Consider the following 22285-nt stretch of genomic DNA (forward strand, 5'->3'; position numbering starts at 1 on the left):
TTTTTTGCCTGTTTTCCTTGTTGTTCCTGTTTTTGAATGCTACCTTAATGGTCAAGCATATGGAGACCAAATTAGCAATTCAGTGTGTGTGACTGGCAGTGGGGATGGAGAGTGAACTTGGTTGTTGGAGCGCTCAACTTGTTCTTTATTGCGTATTTCTCATCTGAATTCAATTTCTGCAGTGGGAGGATAGCGGTAAGAAGGTTTCAGTGCCAACAGGTTGAATAGCAGTGAAGAACAGGAGATGGCTGAAAAGCCAAAGGCGGAGGAGTCAGTGCCCATGTAAGGGATGGTTTGGTGGTTTGGAATGTGCACGTTAACCCCAGGTTGTAACCTGCCAAGGGAAAGTAAAAAAGCATCCGTAGGAGGAGGTAAGAAATTTCCTAGCAACGTCAAAATAAATGCTGAAGGCAGCGTTTATCGGTATGAATATTGCAGCTGCGTTGTTCAGAACATCCTTGTGGTACCCGAGATGTGCGTGAACAGGGCTTGATGCCAGCGTGGCAGTAACGGGGCGGGCGGGGGGGGAGGAGGGAGATGGCGTCTTGTATTTTTACAGGAGATCTTCTGGGGGATTTGTTTCGTTTTAGTTTAAGGGTTTGTAAGGCTCCCTCTGTAGGTGTCAAAGGAGGAGCCGCTTCTCCAAAGGTTGATTTAGAACGGCTAACTCTGCTATCTGTCTGGATCTCCCTTTGGAGGAACTCGTCAGAGGAGTTTTTCTCTTTGCGTTAGGTATAGAGAGCCTGTGGCGATGGCCACCTCACATTGCTGGGCTTTTGTGACTATTCCCCTAACTGTGTGTGGGAAATTCCAATAAATGCTCAGTGAAAAGTAATGTAAATATTTTATTCCTCAGTCTCTGAGAGAAAGAAGCTTGTGGTGTTCATACCGCTGCAGTATTGAAGATCATAATGCAGACAGTTTTGAGTTCTGTCCCTACCCTGACTCTGTTAAGTACAACTTTCAGATATTTTAATCTGTTTTTTTGACACCTGTGTACAACTTCCAGTTATTAACATTTATTTAAGTGTGTGTGCAGTGGGGAATTATTAGATTCCACATCTCATCTAAGGGCTTGCTCTTAATAAATTGCTCTCTTCTGATGGTCCCTGAGAGCTTTAAGGAGGGATGCAGTTGCACTTGGTATCTAGAAACAATACATTTTTAAAAAATAACTAGCTATTACTGTAATGGTCATTGCAGGAAACAAATGAAATTAATTTAGCTACTCTGTGCCAGAGTTCCTCTGAATTTTGCTGGAATTAAAGGGTTGTGTCTGGCTTTTTTTTGAATACGTTGTTAGTCAAGATGACGATGTGTTTATGGTACTACAGCAGCATAGAAATTTGCGGCACTATATGAAGACATTTTTATTTCAGGTCTAATCATAGGCAATCTAAACATAACTTAGTGACTGCGAGAAGCGCGTGTAATGTGGTAAACTGTCAAATATATGGGTTAACTGTCTGTCAATCGCTTATTCTTCTGAGCCACCGCTGCTGCGTTTGTACTACTTATTTTCTTGTTATGAGGAGAGGGTGCATATTTAGTTTATGTGTCTTCTCTAAGCAGTAAAAGAAGCAGGGGTTTTAGCTCTAGCACTGGCACAATTACTATCAACTTTTAAAAAGCTTGGTGCTGAATACAGACTGATGCCTGACGCTACCGCGCTGGTGCCAAGGGGCTGACTGGGACACATTGGCTGAAAACCTCCTGTTTAAATTTTTGCGAAGTGTGTACTCGGAGCTTACGGCTGCGTTTGTAGTTGAAGACCGAACTGTTTCTGTGTGACGCTGGTGTTAAAATACAGAGTGTGACTTTCAACGTGAAGGCGCTTGGATGTAATTTGCTTCCACGCTTTCAGCAAATGCAGTGAAATATTGAGCTGTGATATAAGAAACTAACATGAAACTAAACGTTACTAAGTGTTGTGAATCTGGATTATTTTTTTTAATTACATGCTACTCTTAAACTGCTCCTTAACTAAATGGTAACTAGGAGTTTAAAAAGCATATTGGGTTACAGTAGTTGGTATTTCATTCTGCTGTGGGTTTTTCCTGACTTTCTGATCTTTTTTTTTTTTTCTTTCTTAGTCTTCATGAAGAAATCATTGACTTTTACAAGTATATGTCTCCCAGACCTGAAGAAGAAAGAATGCGGATGGAAGTGGTGAACAGGATAGAAAACGTTATAAAGGAGCTCTGGCCTAATGCAGATGTGAGTACGACACTGTTCTATTTCTTTATATATAAAAGCAATATTTTGTGCCTGTTTATTTTGTGCCTGTTTACTTTGTGAAGTGTTGAATAATGAAAATACTGATTATTTTTCCATATTAAAAAAAAACTCAGAAGGATTTCTGGTCAAATGAGAGAGATGATTTTTATTTCTAGAATAGTACAGGTCAACATTTTCTGTTACACATAGGAACAAAGACAAGCTAGACCTACTGTAGTCAAAGAAAAGGCATGAGGATTGGCAATATTTAGTCTCATTAGTATTTATTTACTAAGATTAATGGGAACAAACCAGGCATGCATGCATGCGTGTAAAATACTATGTTTTAAAAAACCCCAAACTTCTGAAACTCATGGCTTGACTGAAAATTCTGTAGCAGGTCTTCTAGTCCAAAGACCTGCAGTCTTGAGTAAGTCTGTTAAGGTGGAATGCCAGCAGTGCCACGTTAGGCAGACCATGCTATTTTTAATGGGCAGTTAAACTAAATTGAAATATCCTTCAAATGTAAAGGAACCAGGTTTTTGTACAGGAAGAAACAAGTCTGTAGATTTCTCTCTATGTATCTCTCTACTCTGCTCTTGTGAGACCCCACCTGGAGTGCTGCATCTAGCTCTGGGGGCCCCAGTACAAGAAGGACATTGACCGGTTGGAGCGAGTCCAGAGGAGGCCACAAAGCTGATCAGAGGGCTGGAGCACCTCTCCTATGAGGACAGGCTGAGAGAGTTGGGGTTGTTCAGCCTGGAGAAGAGAAGGCTCCAGGGACACCTTGTAGCAGCCTTCAGTACCTAAAGGGGCCTGCAGGAAAGATGGAGAGGGACAAGGTATAATGGCCTTAAGCTGAAAGAGGGTCGATTTAGATTAGATATTAGGAAGAAATTCTTTACTGTGAGGGTGGTGAGGGCACTGGAACAGGTTTCCCAGAGAAGTTGTGGATGCCCCATCCCTGGAAGTGTTTAAGGCCAGGTTGGATGGGGCTTTGGGCAAGCTGGTCTAGTGGAGGGTGTCCCTGCCCACAGCAGGGGGGTTGGAACTAGATGATCTTTAAGGTCCCTTCCAACCCAACCCATTCTATGATTCTATATATATTAGATACATAATGCCTCTTTCCACCAAAGATAGGTTTTTGCTAGTACTTTATTCAGTGAAAACAAGAGTTTCTCCTGTGCAGAGCTATGCTCTTTTAAGTAACGGTTGAATTAAAGAGAAGCTGGAGAAGTTGGTTTTACAACTCAAGATGGTTTGATGGGGACACGGTTGGATTTTTAGCATAACTGAATCTAGTTTAATTGTATCCCTCTACCGTCATGGTGTTCATTTCCAGAACGCTGATTTGTAACCGTAGTCATCTATCTGTAGATAACAGTAGTTGAAAATAAGGACTTGTTAGCCAGAATAGCAAACTAAATTCAGACAGCAGAATCTTTAGTGTAAGGAATGCTCTTTGATCCTGCTACAGTAAAAGATAGTGTTTTGACATGAGTGACTTAAACCCACTGTTGATTTCAGATCTTCTTAACCTGGTTTTTGGAATGCACTTTTAGAAACTGACAGAATATGACAGAATATGAATTCTGTATAAGCTATATGTATGTGATGTGTGGTTTTGTGTGTAAAATACACTCACATTTTCAAGATGATTCACATTGTTACGGACAATGTATTAGTGATATATAATCTCGAAGGAGCACGCTCCACACAGTGACGGCCACCTTTGCACAATTATAGGGAGTTGATAGAGTCAGTACTACGTGTGGCTGGTAATTTTCTCTTGGAGCAAAACCAATAACCTTTCCAAGGAAACTGCATAAGAAACTTCAGCATCTCTCATAGGTGTTGTATAGCACTCCTCTAACCCAGTGAAACAGTGTCGTAGACCCTCAGCAAGAGCAGAAGCAGTGGGCTGCCAGTCTGACAGGCAATAGTATCGCAAACAGTGCAGGTATGAAACAGTCCTTACCGTGGTACACCCTGCCAAAGTCTTGTAGTGGGGGATTTCACCAAAATAACTGATTGCTTCAGCCTAGAGAAGATGCCACTATTTCCTAGACGAGGTTGTGTGCTGCAGACTTACCTAGTGTAAGGAGTGAGTGGGTTTATTACCAGGGGGTCTGTCTTTGTTACCGCTAACACTTTGGATGGGGCACAAGAACTTAGTGCTTCCAGAGGTACTCTCTTTGCGGGACAGACTTGGTCTGTAAAAGCTAGGTCTTTTATATTAAAAATATTTTACATATATATATGACTTTGGACCCTTGAGAAAACAGTCTTTCTTTAAGCTACTGTAACTACTTTTTGTAGCTATAATCTTTAAAAAAAGGGGAAGCAAATTCTAAGCCCTAGCACACAGTGCCAGCTGACCACTGGGCTTTGCCATAATGTGACTGAGAAGAAGCACACACCGTGCAGTTGAAAACTGAAGTTCACTTTTCAATTAGTGCCAGTTAAAACTGCCATAACCGTCTTGACAATGTTAGAGAGCAAGAGCATGCCAGTTCCTTTTTCTCAAGTCAATAACTGCTCTTTAAAGCCTAACTCTGCATTTTGTCTACTGTTGTTATGTCGGGGAAGAGCTCTTCTCCTCCATGCCCTTCCGTTTTCTGGAGGCTAGAAGGGAACTAAACGGTGACAACAGCACGCCCGGTTATAACCTGGAAATTACTGTAATGTTCTTTTTCTAATACTTACTGTACAGATCTACTGGGGAACTGAACTGCTGAACTCAACTGTGTTCAGCTTTGACAGTCGTTTGGTGTAATTTTTCAGTCATTTGAGTTAATCACTAACCTTTGGAAATCTGTGTTGGTTTAGCTACTTGTAAGATTTAAGTTTTGAGTACATGCTCTGAGAAGGTGGAATGTTATCTGGTCCAATGTCCTCGGTTTTAGCTGTAAAGCGCTAAGTTAATGTTTAAGCTGTTCATTTTGAGTCATAGATGTAGTGGATCCAGCTAAAATAAACTTGTAAGTTAAACATACACGTTTAGTTTGGAGTTTCTCACTAAACATGTAGGTAAGACCTACTCTAGAAAAATCAGATACCAAGAAAAGGAAAATCAGGCTTCATGAATCTGAATGTATAGAGAGCATGTGGAATGTGTCTGTGCACATACTTTTTTTTTTTTTCCCCCTGTTCCAGTTAGGAAAAGGCTGAAAAAGCAGATGGGGGGGGGGGGGTAAAACTAGGTAACCTAAACTGTTACTTTATTTATAGAAGTTAGCAATTGTGTCATTTGCTCTCTTACTCAAGGGAATGTGCTTAGAAGGAAACATTCCTAGTAAGTGAGAACTGTTCTTGGCATCAGCAAGGCTCTGACCATAAGAAAGGCTTTAATTACACGGAAACTCAACAACCCAAAACATTAAACAAAAGTATTTGAACACAAAGTTTTTTGACCAGTTGAATATGAAAATTTGGCTATTGAACAAATAAGTACTTATACAGTGGAATTGAGGATACATTTGTCATAATGTCCTCAGCTTCGTGTCTGAGTGTTATGTGGCCTTGTAGATCTGAAAAGAGGTAATGTTGCGTACTTCACGCACTTCAGTTAGGAAAATACTGTGATTGGGAACGGAAATAGAAAGATGAACTCTAATTTGACAAACTTCAGAAAATTCTACTTAACGATGTAGAAGAAAGAGAAATTTAAATTGGCTACAGATAGATTTTTTTGTTTTGATGGAGGGATTTTGGTAGGAAGGACTTTCCAAGCTTTTTTGGATTTCTGAGTTGTGTTGTGCATAGTGAGGACATATTTGGACACATACCGTAATTAAAGCTCCTTCAGGAACTTTGGAATTTAATATGAACAAGTTTGCAGAAATGTAGGATGAATAGTAACAATAACATGGAGGAGTAGGAGTCGTCCACTGCAGTACTGTGAAATCTTAAGTTATCTTATGAATGCAAGTACAGATCTCTGTCCACATAGAATAAAAACATAACTGGCAGTGTTGGCACACCACAACAACTGATGCTCACATCTTTCAAGTCGTAACAGTGTCCTGTGTTTGGGATGCTTTAAATAAGTACATGGCTGCAGAGCTTCAACAGTTTAAAATCTGATTCAATAATAAATCAAAATCCTTTAAAGTTTCTGTTCTGATTTCCCCACTCTTCCATGTTACCAGATTTGACGAGAGAGGGATTGAAGTGTGGGTGTGGGTTTCTTTTATAATAATTCAGTGTTTCTCATACTCCAAATTATTGTACAATAGCAGATGTTGTTTCATTCCTTTCAGTAAAGGTCATATATGTTGTATCAGTAAGTTTATGAATACTTTCAGGGTTGTTTATTCAATAAAGGCTCTCTTTGCTGTTCAGCTGAACACACTATTTTGATAATGTGAAAGCACATTTATTTTTTTCCTGAGCCCATCAGTGGTTGTTTTATTGTGCAAAAGCACTTCTCAGACATTTTTGGTGGCCAAATAAATCCTTGTTTGACTGAACCCAGCTTCACAGAGGATGCTTTTATTACTATCCTGGATTAAAAGTAGTAATAATTATTATTATTACACTCTTAGCTTTGTGATGCCTTTATTCTTTTGTCAAGATCTAGTACAATATTGATACTAGTTCTGTGGCATCTCTTGCAGTCTTTTCTAGTTCAAGAAGCTAGGAACTTTCAGCATTAAATTTACTGCCAGCATGTGCTTTCTGGTGGCGGTGGGAGTGAGTGGGTAAAAAGAGTGAAGTGATATATGATAGTCAAGAGGAAGCACTCATACTGCTTCTTAGTCTGGTAAAGTATCAAGACACTTACTTGCAAAACGTCATTTTTTCCCGTCTCCCCCTTTTTCTTAGCCCAAAGGGCAAAACCATAAAAAGCGGGTCACTTGACGTACACTTGCTTGATTGCCACCTATTTGTATGAGGCTCATCAAAGCAGAATACACAAGTCTGTAAGGTGGCTCCAGGAAACATCAGAAGACTGGTTGAAAATTAGTCCAAAAGTGTAGATATTCTTACTTTGAAGTCTCACCAGTCCCTCTTTGAGACTTAGTGCATGAGTCTGACCTCCCTGTGAGACTTGGCTAAGTTAATGAGAAGGTGGTTTGGGACAGCTTACCATGGAACCAGATCGTTTAAACCTCCAGTGCTAGTGAAAGTCCAGCACAATAAACTAAATCTATGGGATGTGAAACTTTCTGAAACTTGTTTGTTTGGTTTTTAAGCAGAAATAAATAGAGTTGTGCTACTTGCTGTGTAATTCAGAAAAAAAAATGGATTGTGATTTAATTAATTTTTTAAAAGTATGCAAAGCAACAGAAATATATTAAACTTAGAAAACGTGCTTAAAAACTGAAGGGTATACTTTGAGATAAGAAAGCAAAAAAATAAAGTGAACTGATACTGGGGGGGGTTTATGTTCCGTCATTCGTAAGTGTTTTAAAATCTTTTGGTTTATGGGTTCTGCTAAGTTTGGTCATGGTGAAAGTTTTTAAATGACACAGAAGGTTTTGCAATAGAAAAGTCAAAGTTATTAATGTTTTGTGGGTAATAACGATGAAGATTAGCCATTTAGCCAACACTGAAGATGTAAATGCCTGAACAGAAGAGTACTTCTGTCAGCAATACCAAAATCTGCCAATGGAGGGTAGCAATAACCAGCCTTTACAAGTGACTTAATAGAACTTGTTTGTCTTGTGAAGCCTGAAAATTTGTTTTCATATACCCTGTTCTTGTGTTGCAGGTGCAGATATTTGGAAGTTTTAAAACTGGTTTATATTTACCTACAAGGTTAGTAACTTTTCAGTGTATGTTCTGTACAAGAGAAAAACTAGCCTGTGGAACCTGGACACCTGTCGTGCTTTATCTGATCTCCCAATATCTATGTTACTTGTGTGTGTGCTTGTTACATTAAGAAAGTGTTAAGCTGTTAGTACTCTGCAAAGTGTACAGAAATATAGCAATTAAGACTATTAAGTATAATACATGTCTCTATATAGATTTTGCGTGTATTGGTAAAAGATCCGAATCACCATGTTGTCAAAACCGGCTTACTGTGTGATTTGGCTTCATTAAATGAACCAAAACAAGAGGTTGGCCTTAAAAGAAAATCTGAATTTTATCTCCGCAGACAATTAAATTGAACCATTTAACGTTACCTTGTTAATGCTAATGTTAGCACCAAAGAGGAAAGATTGCATACAGAACTGTTTTTTCTGTCTTCTTTTGAGAAATCTGTACAATAGTCAACCTCTACCTTTTCCATATTTATTACTAGTTTTCATAAAGAAAAGTCATTATTCAGTGACACTGGTGTCTTCTGTGTAGAAATTGTAAGTATTTTTGACAGTTAAATAGAAATAGAATGAAAGGCTTAAATGGCTGCAGGGGATAAACACATTTAAATAGCGTAAGTCTGAGGTTAACACTTGAATTGAGTTCTGTACTTTGGGAACACGAGGAATTAATATCTAGTACTGACTGCAGGTGATGGATACCTGTGTTGTTGTTTCATCTCTTTTCGAAAAAGGAAGTATCAGAGAGATACTTGAGTAGCTGCTGTAGTCCAGGAAAGCTGAATTGCTCAGTTTGGAAAGTCGGAAGAAAGATGTACAAATACACATTGTTTTCACTTTTGGCCTTGTTCTTGGCCTTTTTTTCATTGATTTTAAATAGGCTTGATTAAACTTGGTTGAATGTTGATAATACAAGAAAGATATTCCTATCCACATGTCTGCTAGCAATAGTTATTTGCTATATTTGCTTGATTGTTTTGAAACTATTGTAAAAAAACGGCTTTGCTGTTGTCTGTCTCATTCCATATATTGCCTTTTCTCCATTTGTTTCAGCTGAGGTTTTGGGGGAGAACAAATGCTTCAACTTTAAAACTAGTACATAAACCCACGACAAACCTTCCTGTGGCAGTACTTGCCACACTTTCAGAATTACCAGCATTTACGTGTTGGTAATTAATTCACTATTGCCTTCTCGCAAAGCTTCCCTTTGCCCTAGGTTTTCCCCACCCATCAGTGACTGTATAATTAATTTAGATTTCACATTCTGGGATTCAGAAAGATGTACAGTGTGTTTTTAAGTCTGTCACTTTGTGTTAGAATTTGCCTTTTACTTAAGCCACTGTTGAAGGTGTGGGCACACGGTTGTTTAGCTGCTGGATCTCTGTGTTATTGTGCAGACAACACCACAGATGCTTTTTTTCCCTTGGTGTGCATCAGAAAAATGTCTCCCGTTGTTAACTGTCAGCAGCAGTAGTGGGTTTAACACTAATTTAGTCTAGAAGAGAAGTGTCCAGCAGCATTTCCTGCTCTCCAAGCGGGTTTTGAACGTAGCTTTCTGAAACTGGCTGAGTACTGCCTGTCCTTGTCAGCTGAATGGTATGCAGCTGAACTGCTGCTGAACCTGCCTGCTGCCGGCACTGCTGGGCGGCGAGAGATGCTTCATCTGTCGCAGATGTAGTTTCTTTGAGATTGTTAAAATGGTGGTGTTTGTGAATCAGCAAACCTGTAGAATCTATGGGGTGGGGGGGGGGAAGTATTCCTAAATTTTGTGGTGTTTTGTGTTACGCAGTTTTCCATTTTACTGAAGTGGCCTGCTAGTATAACTCTAGGGTCATGTGCTCGCTGCCTTTGTGTTCCCAGCCAAGCAGGGGAAATCCAAGAAGTTGAGGAGCAAAGAGGAGAAAGCTCAGGATCTCACAGTAGCCTTCACTGCCTTCGGTTTGGACACTGGTCACCTTTTGAATTTGAGCTTAGGCATTGATCGGGGCGTCAGCTCCCTGTGTAGTCAAATGAATGTGTATGAACACAGAGGGGAAGTGTAGCGGTCTGGAGATACCTCTTCAAGGAGCTAAGTTAATGAGTGAAGTTAATTAGATGGTTTGATCTTATTTAACAGCTTATTGCTTCCTGAAGTCAAAGCTGCCACGTTTTCCTCTCTCCTTCCCAGCTCCCAGTTCTTGGCAGCACAGGCCAGCTGCTTACCGTGTGCCCACTGGTGCTCCCGTCACCCAGAAAACCAGCTTTGAGTTGCCAAGCAGCAGGGGATTCCCCCAGAATGTTTTGGGGTTTTTTAAACGGGTGGGGGGATTTGGTTTCTGCCAGGCCCATTAATATATTGAGTTGGTTTGCTGTGGGTTAGACAAATACCAGACCTAGAGTCAAGGAGGGGACAGGGCCATGCATCTGGGAGGAGAGGATGGGGAACAGGACTTTCCCTTTCAGTGACAGGCTGCTAAGTCGGCGTTACTGATTAATACAGCCCAAAGGTGGTGATTCACAACAAGTTAATTTCTTGCTCTGAATCACTCTGGAGAAGCTGATCCCTCTCTGCTGACAGTGTGGCTTGGGGAGACTAATCTCTGGCTTTGCAGGCCAATTGATCGGTGTGTGTATCTGTCCCCTCCCTTGGTAACCTGCAGTGTTCTGCATTTCCCCAAGTGTGAGAGTTCATCCCCACCCATCCCTTTCCTCAGAAAATTAAGAATAAATTATTTGGTTAAGCTACATTCTGTCAGCTTTATTCTAGTTATGTGTGGATGTCCGATGTTTCTGTTTTAAATATATTGATCTTTTAATTTGAATAAATCTATATTTTCTTTCCATTGCAGTGATATTGATTTAGTTGTGTTTGGAAAATGGGAGACGTTACCTCTTTGGACCCTGGAAGAAGCTCTTAGAAAGCACAATGTAGCAGATGAAAACTCAGTGAAGGTTTTAGATAAAGCAACTGTAAGTTTGGGGGAAGAGGGTATTTCCTTGTTCTAAGCTAAATTTCTAATCAAAGATCTTTGTTAAAAGGATGAATTTTCATAAGCAGAAACTATTTTATAGATAAAGTTGAAATAGAACCAGTAGAACCTTTTTATTTAGTATGGTTTTTATTGCTGATGCTAATGCTCCAACAGAAGCATTTCAGATTTTCCATACTGCACGACATACACTTGCTTTTAAGTGAGGTTATACTAGTCATTGTTGTGAGTTAATGTGATTAGACTTGTGAAGTTCTGGACTGAGTTTGTACGTAAATAAATGATTTATTTTTTCTTATTGCGAGTAAGCAGACATAGTATGCTTTCATACAGAAGTAGTAAGTGCAGCCTTGTATAAATATGTAATGGTATGTCTTGTGCAGGATAGGATTAATTCCATTATACCTTCCTACCTTCTGCTAATTGTGAGTATGGAAGAGTGTTGGAGTTTAAGGAGGTGTCTAATTGATGGCTATTATTAGTAGAGGTCATTTGGAAAGCACTCAGGTGGAGATACGTCAGAGTGTTCTCAATATCTTCTGCTTTTTGTTTGGAGATAATTTTGATGAGGAATCAGCGGCCCACAATGATAGGAGTGTGTCTTTTCCTGAGTATCTGTCTATTACCATTTATCTTTATTTCTTAAGCATTTGTCTCCCTCTGGTGTTTGTTTTTCCCACTAGAACTATACTTCTGCACCGGGAACTGACTAAAAACAATTTAGAATTAATCATTTTGAAGATGAAGTGTTAAGTTCTGTTAAACAGAATAGTAAATTGAAAATAGCATTTATGAATTAGAAAAGCAAAGTTCATGTAAACAGATTGGCAAGGAGAATGAATTCATAAATAGACGTGAGTCCTGTTTTCTCTGTCTGCCTCCTCTCTACAAATTCGTAAAATGTTTCAGTTTTACTGGTGCATATAGGTATGAATGAAAGCAAAGGTGTCTTAGAAATCTGTATTGACTTACTCTGTCTTTCTTTTGCAGGTACCTATTATTAAACTGACAGATTCCTTCACTGAAGTTAAAGTTGATATAAGCTTTAATGTACAGAACGGGGTTAAAGCAGCCCAGCTCATCAAAGATTTTATCAAGGTTAGGCAACACTATAACAGAACTACAGAGCTGAATATTTGTTGACTTAATTTGATTTTCTGTTTTACTTTGCATCCTTACGAGAGATACATGTTAACTCTTGGTTATTTTTTCTGTCTGGCGCTGTTGTGTGATGTTCTCAGGTTTTAGATATATTGCCCTAAAAGGCATAAAGAGAGTAAAATGTACAAAGAAAGTACGGAGGAGTTATAATGATATAATGACTAAAGAAAATGCAGTAATACCTGTCTTAAGTATTGTGCCCTTCAACCATGCTTCCTTGAACTTACGATTCATAATAAACACAGATTCCTGCAGAAAGTAGGAATCATCTTGTTCTAGACTGAATGTTGTTTCAGCATACAAATGCTAATTAAGTAGAATAAGTTAAATTTAGTAAGTTATTGTTCAGGGATTCACTAATACCTGTATCGTAGATACATTACAGTTATTTTTGTTTAGGATCATTTTGTTAGGATTAAAGAGCTTTTGTATTTAAAGTTTTGAAGTATCATTACACTCTTTTCTTTTCCTTCCCTTCCCCTCTTCAGTGCATTGGACACTTACAGTAAATGTCTCATAAAAGCAGTAGAAAAACTTTCTTGAATTTTCATGTTCTGTGTAGGGACATGAAGTGCAGTTCAGTCTGACTTAAGTGCTTATGTATTACTGTTCTACTAACTGCTTTGGGTTTTTTACCAAAACTAATGGACAAATCAAAATATTTCAGTAGCTAGACAGGTAAAACTCCTTCAGAAAACTCTGTAAATTGGAATAAAGCATGCACTTTCAATTATAAGGGTTAGAAATCATATACATCTGCTTTAATAATGTCATCAAGTTGCCAGAAGTCTTTTAAATTTGGCTGGATTTTCAATTTGTGATGAATTGAATGTATGGCCTTCAACTTGTTAATCTTCAGTTCCTTTATGTATGTTTAGTAGAAAGTATGAAAGTAGCTCAGTTTGCTTCTACAGTGTCGATTTCTTTAACCCGTAGAAGGGCATAGGAGGAAAAATATCTCCGTACTTAGTTCAGTTTCAGTAGGACGGTGTGAGTGCTTGTCTGCGTGATCTCACCTGCGTGGTTGTAGAAGCCTTCTGCTTAAACCTTGTGCTGGTGAGGCCTCTTGCATCTGCCTTCCGAGTACAAGGGTGGAGCGGGTCCAGAGACCGACCTTCTCTCAGCCTCTCTCTGATGAACAGAACTCAGTTGTGTTGGCCAACTGCTTGCTGATAAATCCAGAGCAATAGTTTTGTGCTACGTAGCAACTTGTTGGGGACAGAAGATGCCCAGATTCTCTGTCATGAGATGCCTACCTGGAATTTGGTAGCTAACTTCAGTTTTTACATCCTGTGCATTGTCACATTGCCTTGTGGTGGACAGGCAGTCTGTGTTTGGTTTTCTGCCGCAACACAGGAGCTCTATTTCTCTTACACTCCGCATATAAATGTATTTTTAGGTAAGTCCCTAAAGCCTTGCATGCTTGCCCAAAATTGCCTGTGTACTTAATTTCAAGATAAGAGGTAGTCTTCTCTTGAGGGCCTGAAGGCATTTTTTTGTGTGTTAGCGTGTTCCTGTTGCCCGGGTTATTTGTAACCCTGTGCAGAGGCTGCTCTGCCCTTGGGCCAGGGCACGACAGAGCGGGCTGTGTCCCCGGGGAGGGCGGGAGCGGCGTATCGGGGCGGTGGCCGTGAGGAGCAGAGCAGCTCTGGTGGCAGTAGTCAGGGTCGGCTCGCAGCCCGGCCGGCAGCTGGCAGATGGCTTCCCCATGAGGAGGTCGAGGCCGAGGATGCCAAGTCTGTGGTTAGGGTCAGGGTCGGCATCAGTGCGCAGCAGCACGGCCCAGGCAGACGCCAAGGGGAGCAGCTGAGATGAAAGGCAGCTCTCGAGTGAAGCGGGGGGACTCCCAACAAGGCTTCCCACGTGGCGCCTTCCCACACGGCCTAAGCCGAGGCCGCGCAGCTGTGCCGCACCAGAGCTGGCCTTGAGCACCCGAGCTGTGCCTGGTGCGGCGGGGCAGAGGTGGCACTCAGCCCTGACGCGCGGCAGGTAATAGCTGCGCTACCGTGGAGGGTCATTTGTTTAACTTGGAGAAAACTTGATATGTGCTTGCCAAGTGACTTCACTGGTGTTCTTGAGGAGCTCTCCGTAAAACACTTGCAGGGTACTCTCTTGGGTTTTATTTTATCCCACGTAACTTTGAGTGCCTAACTAGGTGTCGTGTTCAGTGTTACACTTGGAAATGCCTTTTTCTTGTCATCCAGTTTATTTAGGAGGTCTGAGGCAGCTGAAGCCTTAATTAAGGGGTTTGCAGTTTCCTGAGAAAAATCCTGTCTTTGAATTTTGGCATATACTGATATGCAACACTTCGGCTTGTGACTGTAAGTTCTTGATAGTTCGGAAAGGTGATCTTGGGTTAAATAGGGCTCCTGATACCCACCGTAAGACTCGTGCAGAGAAGTTCTTGGAGAAATTCTTCTTTCCTTTTAATCTTTTGCAATCGCAGTTACTATGATCCACGTCTCTTCTCGGACACTAAGGAACTCTTTAGCTCTTTGTTGGTAGGAGGAGCGATATTATCGAGCCTCTCTTGCCCCCTCCCCAATGAGTGCAGGCGTAGCCCCAGCCTCCACTGCTCTCCAAAAGGTCCGTGCACGCACGGCATACGCATGCCTCTAAGGGAGCCCGTGCGGACAAACCTATTGAAGGACCCGTTACCCAAAGGTAAGTATTTGGGTCCTTTGACAATGTTATCTAGGTGTAGTGATTTTGAAGAACTGTTTTGAACTCTGGGCACCTGAAGCACTTGCTGGACAGAAGTCTCAGTCCACTTTGGGATATCCCCTTGGTTGTAGCAGGAGGGTTTTGTTACAGACATGGATATCTCCATAGTTGTCCCTTCACTTTCCTTTTCACTTGTATGAGAAAAGCAAGTGTATTTATATATTCAAACAAAATCATTCTGATTTTATGAAGTAATAATTTTTTCTATTAATATTTGCCACCGGAGTTGAAGAGGTAAAATAACTGGCTTGATCACAAGCAGAGCACTTGGCTTCTCCCCTGTTAATAAAACAACGTTAGAATTATACTTAGCTTTGAAACTTAATATAACAGCTAGCTTCAATGTTCTTTTTTAGCATCAATTGTATGTATGCATCACAGTATCCTAACGCCTTTGTTTTTCTCTTTCAGAAATATCCTGTATTACCCTATCTAGTTTTAGTACTGAAACAGTTCCTGTTGCAGAGGGACCTTAATGAAGTATTTACAGGTGGAATCGGTTCTTACAGTCTTTTTTTAATGGCCGTCAGTTTCCTTCAGGTAAGCTTAATGAAATCTGTTGATGCCATTGGTGAAAAGGGGACATTACATTAAGAAAGAATTGAATCGATCCTAAATTTAATCATTTAAGCTATCCTGTTTGTGGTTTTGTACCCCCTTTTCATTTAAAAATAGACACATCCCACCTGTCTTCTGTTCTTTCTCCCATACTAGTACTTTTGGTATTAGAGATGTTTGGAACATCCATTGGTGTATCAGTACCAGGCACATGTGTCATTCATGGCATAACAACTTGGCTATTGTGTAACTTGTTTGTAACAGGCTACATAGGTCAGTCTTAGATGCAGCTGTCCTTTGTAATACTTGTTTTCCAGGCCATACACCCTGTACATGCTTTAATGAATGCAACAGAATTTTGCTTGTTTGTCTAGGTTTTTAAGCTGGTATCAAATAAATGTGTGTTACTGCTTTCTCTTAAATCTAAGAGAACAAAATACACGAGAGAAATCTATATTGTTGTGCTTAGGAGAGAAAGATTTTGTAGAAACATTAAGTAGCCAGGTTCTGGCTTTATCAACCTCGTTCTTGTTCTTGCACTAAACATTATTGTAAAACTCTGTGTGTATATGCGTATGCCCGTACTTTTCCAGGTTGCAGTTACTTTTAAACCTGAGCCTTGAGCTGGAGCTTGGTGTTTGCTGAGTGCTATTGCAGTTGCCTGCTGAGCACAGAAGAAATGACGGCAACAGGCGTATAGTTTTGACAGAAACCAAAATCTCTCCTAACCTTAATTTTTTTCTTAGATTGACTAATAGTGTTTCCATTTGCTCCTGCAAAATAGAAGTCAAGTTTTATATCTGTTACAATTATGAACTGGTTTTGTTCAGAATCTCTCAGGCTGCATACTTAGCAGTAGAGGGGATCATTTATATAGCTGTGTGCATTAAAAGCCCGTATTTGTATTGTAAACCCAGGTTTGTGAAGTGCAACTATCTTTGTTTTTTTACAAGAAGCTGCCATTAGTGCTGGAAATTCACTTACTGAACTGAAGAGTTCAAATACAAATACATTAATACTTGCCAGCCTTACTTATAAGAGGCAATTAGTTTATAAAGTTTTGATAGCATCTTGTTTTAAAGATGCAGAACTGCTTTATCAAGGAAAAAATACTGTATCTAGTCATGTTTGCTTTATATATTATGTTTTATTCTTTCTTCTTGTTGTATTTAGACATGTTTGCTGTGAAAAAAAAAGGCACTTAAAGGGACTTGAAACTTGAGGTCTGAAAAAAAAATTTTTTTTTTCTCTCTTCTTAATAGCTGCATCCCAGGGAAGATGCCTGTATGCCCAATGCCAACTATGGTGTTCTTTTAATAGAGTTTTTTGAATTATATGGACGTCACTTCAATTATCTGAAGACTGGAATCCGAATAAAGGATGGTGGCTCTTACGTTGCCAAGGATGAAGTGCAAAAAAGCATGCTGGATGGCTACAGACCATCAATGCTGTATATCGAAGATCCCTTACAGCCAGGTATCCTCATAAACCAAGATTTAATGTAGCGACTAAGAAAAAAAGTTAGGGGCATGCTTAATCCAGAGGAGTGTTGTGGTTTAACCTGGCAAGCAGCTAAAACAACCACCCAGCCTTCCCCCAGAGAGAACTGAAAAGAAAAAAAAAAGGTAAAACTTGTGAGTTGAGATAAAGGCAGTTTAATTGGACAGAAAAGGAAGAGGATAATACTAATAATAGTAATAATAGTAATATTAATAATAGAGTGTACAAAACAAGTGATGTAGCACAATTGCTCACCACCTGCAGACCACCGATGCCCAGATAGTTCCCAAGCCGTGGTCTCAGCCCCTGGCCATCTCCCCCAAGTTATATATGGAGCATGACGTCATATGGTATGCAGTAGTCCTTTGGCCACTTTGGGTCAGCTGTCCTGACCATGTCCCCTCCCAGCTTCTTGTGCACCCCCAGCCTCCTCGCTGGCGGGGCAGCATGAGAAGCTGAAAAGTCCTCAACTTGGTGTAAACATTGCCTAGTAACAACTGAAATATTAGTGTGCTATCAACATCATTCTCATCCTAAATCCAAACCACAGCACTAGACCAGCTGCTAGGAATTAACTCTATCCCAGCTGAAAACAGGAGGAGGAGTTAAATCAAAGGATAGTGCAGAATGACCACCAAAACCCAAACAGAAATACTTCGTTCATGTCTACGAACCCAAGATGCACTCAGAACACAATGATTTTCTTTAAGACATGTTCCTAGCAGAAGTGACTGTGCTGCCCAAGAGCATGCCCGTTCTGCTGCCGGGGGTGGGATGGGAGGGCACACGAACAACTGGCACGTGCTCTGCTGTAACAGCAGTAAAGCTACGCAGCGAGGGCCTGAGTGTGGGCTGGATGTGCCTGGGTGTGCGCGTGGTCCCTTTCAAGCTTGTGCTCGCCTGTATCACGGTTCCGCTTTATAACGTACAGTCATACACTCTCTGCTGTGTGGTTCTGTAAAGTCACATACTGACGTAGTGATTCATTCTTTACTGTTACCTTTACATTAAGGTTGATTGTTGACTGGAATGGATGGCTTCTGAAATGGCGAGTCAAGTACTGTGTTTAGAAAAGAGGGAACATATTCCTGATTTAGAAAAATGTCAGCTGGGATAGTGCTGTTATATGTGTAATATACATAGTACAGGATTTTTTTTTTTTTTTTTTTTTACTTTTTTTTTTCCCTTCATGTATTGCACTTTTACCCGGAGAATTGCTGTTTTGGACTTCAGTGCCTGGAAATATCTATAGGTCTTTCAAGCTCTTTCAAATCTTTATGCTTCACTAATGCTATTCTACAAGAAGTAACTGCAGTGAGTTGGGACTTAAGGGCAATTTAAAAAAAATATTACTGTCTCCTGTCTGAAATGAGGTAACCACGATCCCATTCTTATTTATTTCTTTAATTCTATTCTTATTTTAAGGTAATGATGTTGGGAGGAGTTCATACGGTGCCATGCAAGTGAAACAGGCTTTTGATTATGCCTATGTTGTTCTGAGCCATGCAGTTTCCCCGATAGCTAAATATTATCCTAACAATGAAACAGAAAGGTAAATTTTATGAGTCTAAATCTCAGACATTAATTGCTTATATTTTGGTCTGTCTGAAAACTAATTGTGGTGACGGTTTTGGTTTTTTTCCTGGTTTCCAGTATATTAGGTAGAATAATTAGAGTAACGCAAGAAGTGGCCACATACAGAGACTGGATATCGAAGCAGTGGGGAATGCAAAGTAGGACAGAGTCTTCGTGCAATGGTAGGTTTGCCTAAGCATGGCTGGTGGTGGGAAACTTTCTGTGTGTCTTGATCATGCAAATTTTGTTGTTGCTTTTGCCCCACATCAGGCAATGTATGCATCTTAATAGGAATTCACTTTTTTGCTCAGTGGTGATGGGCTTTTTCTTGTGTTCTCGTCCAGAAAATTTAGATTTGTACAAGAGTAAAAAGGCCATGCCACATCTTTATTCTGCTGCAAGAGATTTGGTCAGCAGAGAGGTCCGTAAAGAGTGCTGCCTTGCAAAAGGAGGCTTCTGAAAAACTTCCAATTTAAATTACACGTGTTGTTACTGTCACAGGCCCTTTGTCCTTTAAATGTGGACAAGGTTTTAAAAAGAATTACTGGGAATGCTAGTTTAAATCCTTACCCTTTGTAGTTCTTTTATTTTTCATTTTAAAGTTTAACATATTGTCTGTGTATGGACACAACATTTAAACCAGGATTAACCATATAAGTGGAATAAGTCTTCTAAACAGAAATATGCTGAAATACCAATCATAATTCTTCTTACTAACAGATGGAAACACACAAAATCAAGCTAGAGAACTTGCTGAAAATGGTCTAAAATTATCTTTATTTTCATCGCACATCTTCTGACTTGACCAGCCAGTTGCCACCCTTTCTTAGTGTAGGTGTATCTGCTGGCTGGAAGTTTTCAAATTGAAATTAATTTTAATACTCTGCAATTAATTTTAGAATGTTAGCTACCAGAAGTCTTCTGTTGTTAGGGATTAATCAGAGAAGATGACACAACTACCAGTCTTTAGGCTAGGCTGGGATTCTGTTTATTTGGTTTTAAAGCTTTTGTTAGTGATTTCCCTCTCTGTCCTTGTAAGTTGAGCGTGCTTCTTGGCCGGTGGTGGTTTGTCGGCGTATAGACTCTTGTGGTGCTGCCGTACCCCGGCGATGGCAGACAGCCACGGTTCGGTCCTGCAAGCTCCCGAGTAATACTTAGCTACCTATTGTGATGTATGTATTAAACTCTATATACAAATACAGCCAGTGGGGGTATGTATATTACATAAATCTAGAGGTAACTCCTAGGTGTCTTATGTGAGATAAAACAGTAATTAAAAAAATAACAGTAACCCTGTGTCAGGAAGCTCATGGTGAGTTACAGTGGTCGTCTTGTAGATTTAGTTTAGATTTAAGCTCTGATTTTTTTTTATTTTTTTTTTTTTGTAATTAAGATAGCAGTTAGTGAGATATGAGAGTTCTGTATCTCATATTTTCAGCATAGGGTATCACACAAAGCAACCAGACTTACTTCAAGTTCTTACGACCCTAAGAGCTCTGGCAGAAGAAAAATGGGAGTTGCTGAGTATTGGGCGTATAGGAACAGAATTTAAACCTATGTATTTGAGCACTGTTGAAGTGTGTCATGTTAGTTAGCAGCACATCTGAGCGCTGTTAGTACCTTGTTCCATGTCTTACCGCTCTAATTTCCATCTTAAGCTGTGGTTTTCTTAGTGTGCATTAATGGGTCTTGTCAGGAAGCCACCGCACCCTCTGCGAGCTGTTGGCTTGCTGCGTGCAGTGCACACACACAAACACATGCACACAGGTGCCTGTGTGTAGTAGAAGTATGTACGTGTGCAAGTGTCTGTACATGTCCTGCTGGATATAATAGATATTTAATACCTGAGTGGGTAATAAAAAATAAAAGGGAACGTATTTTAGTAGTTAACGTGTGGTGATGCTTCTGTTTTGTTTTCAATAGGTAATGGAGTAACCTTGATAGTAGATACTCAGCAGCTAGACAAATGCAACAATAATCTTGCTGAAGAGAATGAAGCACTGGGAAAACCTAGAAATAAAACTTCAGAAACACTTAGTAAACATTCTTCAAATTCTTCATCAGGTCCTTTATCATCATCATCGTCTACACTGTCCAGCTCTAGTGATGTAGTAAGTACTGGAGGTTTTCTGATTTTGTTTTCTGAATTTGTTTGAATGTTTGTCCTGATTTGTATTGCCACAGTACATTTGGAAAGCTCAGAATCCTAATTAGTTATTTCATCCAGAATCCTAACTTGCATAAGATGTTACCTCTTATGCAATTTCTCCACATGTAAGTTGCAGTGTGTTTGGACACAACACATGTAGAAAGTGAATACAGTAGTTACAAAGTTACATAGCCCTCTTTTCTCTGGGAAAACTGTATTTAAAAAAAAAATAAAAGACTGGTAGTCTTAAGCCATATGCTTTTAAAAAAAAAGGCATATTAAAAATAAATGTTCAGGAAATCTATTTAAAAAACAAAATACAAATCCCAAAATCATAATCATGCATCCATAAATCTTTTAATCTATTTACTCAGTAAGAATTCTGGATTGAAGGAGGTTTGATACCTAATAGAATAAACACATTTTAAGTTTTGTCCACTTTAGCTTTTTTTTTTTTAAAGGGAAAACTCACTTTTAGAAAAACTCACTCTTAAGAAAAACTCACTAATACTTTAAATTTTCCTGAAGGATTCTGATGGAACACCTTGCAAAACCTCTAAACAATTGAGTTGTCGTCAGTCTACCACAAACAGAGTGGGGTCACAAGAAGTGTCACTGGAATCCTCCCAGTCAAGTGGGAAAACACAAAATAGCCAAACAGCCAATACATCCAGCAACACGAACAAATCTCAGGTTTGTGAAATGTTTGAAAACAACAACTGTATAGATTATTTGAGTATTACACATGTCCTCCATGGAAGGGTGGCTTGTTCTGGAAAGGAAACACTGCATTTTTCTCCTCCCTTTACCCCACTAAAAAGCTTTGAGCACTGATTGTACCTAAAATCATCTGGTTCTCTGTTTAGCTTACAGAGATGAGTTTACAACAGTGGCTTTCCCAGCCTTAAACCAGATGAAATTGGATTGACTTTATTTTGGGAAATCTAGATTTGCCAGAAGTATACAGTTGTGTTGCACCCATTTCCTTTTGGCAAAAAGCACGTCGGTCCAGTCTTTACTGCAGAATTTGAGAACTAATGAGACTTTCCTACACTTTAGCACAAACCAGTTAGTAAAAATGTATGTTTAAACCCATGACTGGCTGCTCTGTTAGCTGTTGATACTTGTTGAACTGCCTTTCATTAAGGGAGATGAAGATACCTTGCTGATACGTGAAATTCCCTCCCATTTCCCCCTAAAGACAAGTATCTTTATGATGAGACCTACTAGTGCTTACGCACTTAAGGGATTTGTCATGTTGAAGAATGTTTCTATGACAACTCAGTAATTTGGAAATACTATATGCCTCTATATACAACAGACTTTAGGTATATGCAGTTTAAATTTTTATACTTTTTCCAAATTTAGGAAAATTATTCCTGAAAAGTAGTTCTGAAGACTTGCTGCCTCCTCCTTGCTGACAATGTATCTCTAACGAGGCAGTTTACAAACTAGGCCTTGGATATACCATGAGTGTGCGTTTGTGTTGTTACACAGAGCTAATTCTGGTGCTGCAATGTGAATATGCACAGTCTGAGATACTCAGTCTGTAAAAAGATGTGGTATAAAATTAGTCCTGGTCTTAAAAGAATGCCGTTTTAATTTTGCACAGAAGATGAGATTTGAGCAATCTCCATCTGTCGCCTTGGACTATTGACTTCTGT

At 39.7% G+C, this 22285-nt stretch overlaps 1 protein-coding gene across 1 annotated transcript in view; it reads left to right on the plus strand.

Moving 5' to 3' along the window:
• The window catches only part of TENT4B (terminal nucleotidyltransferase 4B), a 43985-nt gene that overhangs the window by 20103 nt on the left and 1597 nt on the right, over window positions 1-22285 (plus strand). Inside the window, exons 2-11 of the mRNA XM_075765255.1 lie at window positions 2094-2217; window positions 7934-7980; window positions 10814-10934; window positions 11945-12052; window positions 15251-15379; window positions 16660-16873; window positions 18323-18449; window positions 18551-18654; window positions 20396-20583; window positions 21150-21314. Of these exons, the coding sequence (XP_075621370.1) occupies window positions 2094-2217; window positions 7934-7980; window positions 10814-10934; window positions 11945-12052; window positions 15251-15379; window positions 16660-16873; window positions 18323-18449; window positions 18551-18654; window positions 20396-20583; window positions 21150-21314 (1327 nt within the window). The remainder of the gene's footprint in view (window positions 1-2093; window positions 2218-7933; window positions 7981-10813; window positions 10935-11944; window positions 12053-15250; window positions 15380-16659; window positions 16874-18322; window positions 18450-18550; window positions 18655-20395; window positions 20584-21149; window positions 21315-22285) is intronic.

The sequence above is a fragment of the Balearica regulorum genome, chromosome 13 (assembly GCF_011004875.1).
Source record: "Balearica regulorum gibbericeps isolate bBalReg1 chromosome 13, bBalReg1.pri, whole genome shotgun sequence".
Classification (NCBI taxonomy): Eukaryota; Metazoa; Chordata; class Aves; order Gruiformes; family Gruidae; genus Balearica; species Balearica regulorum.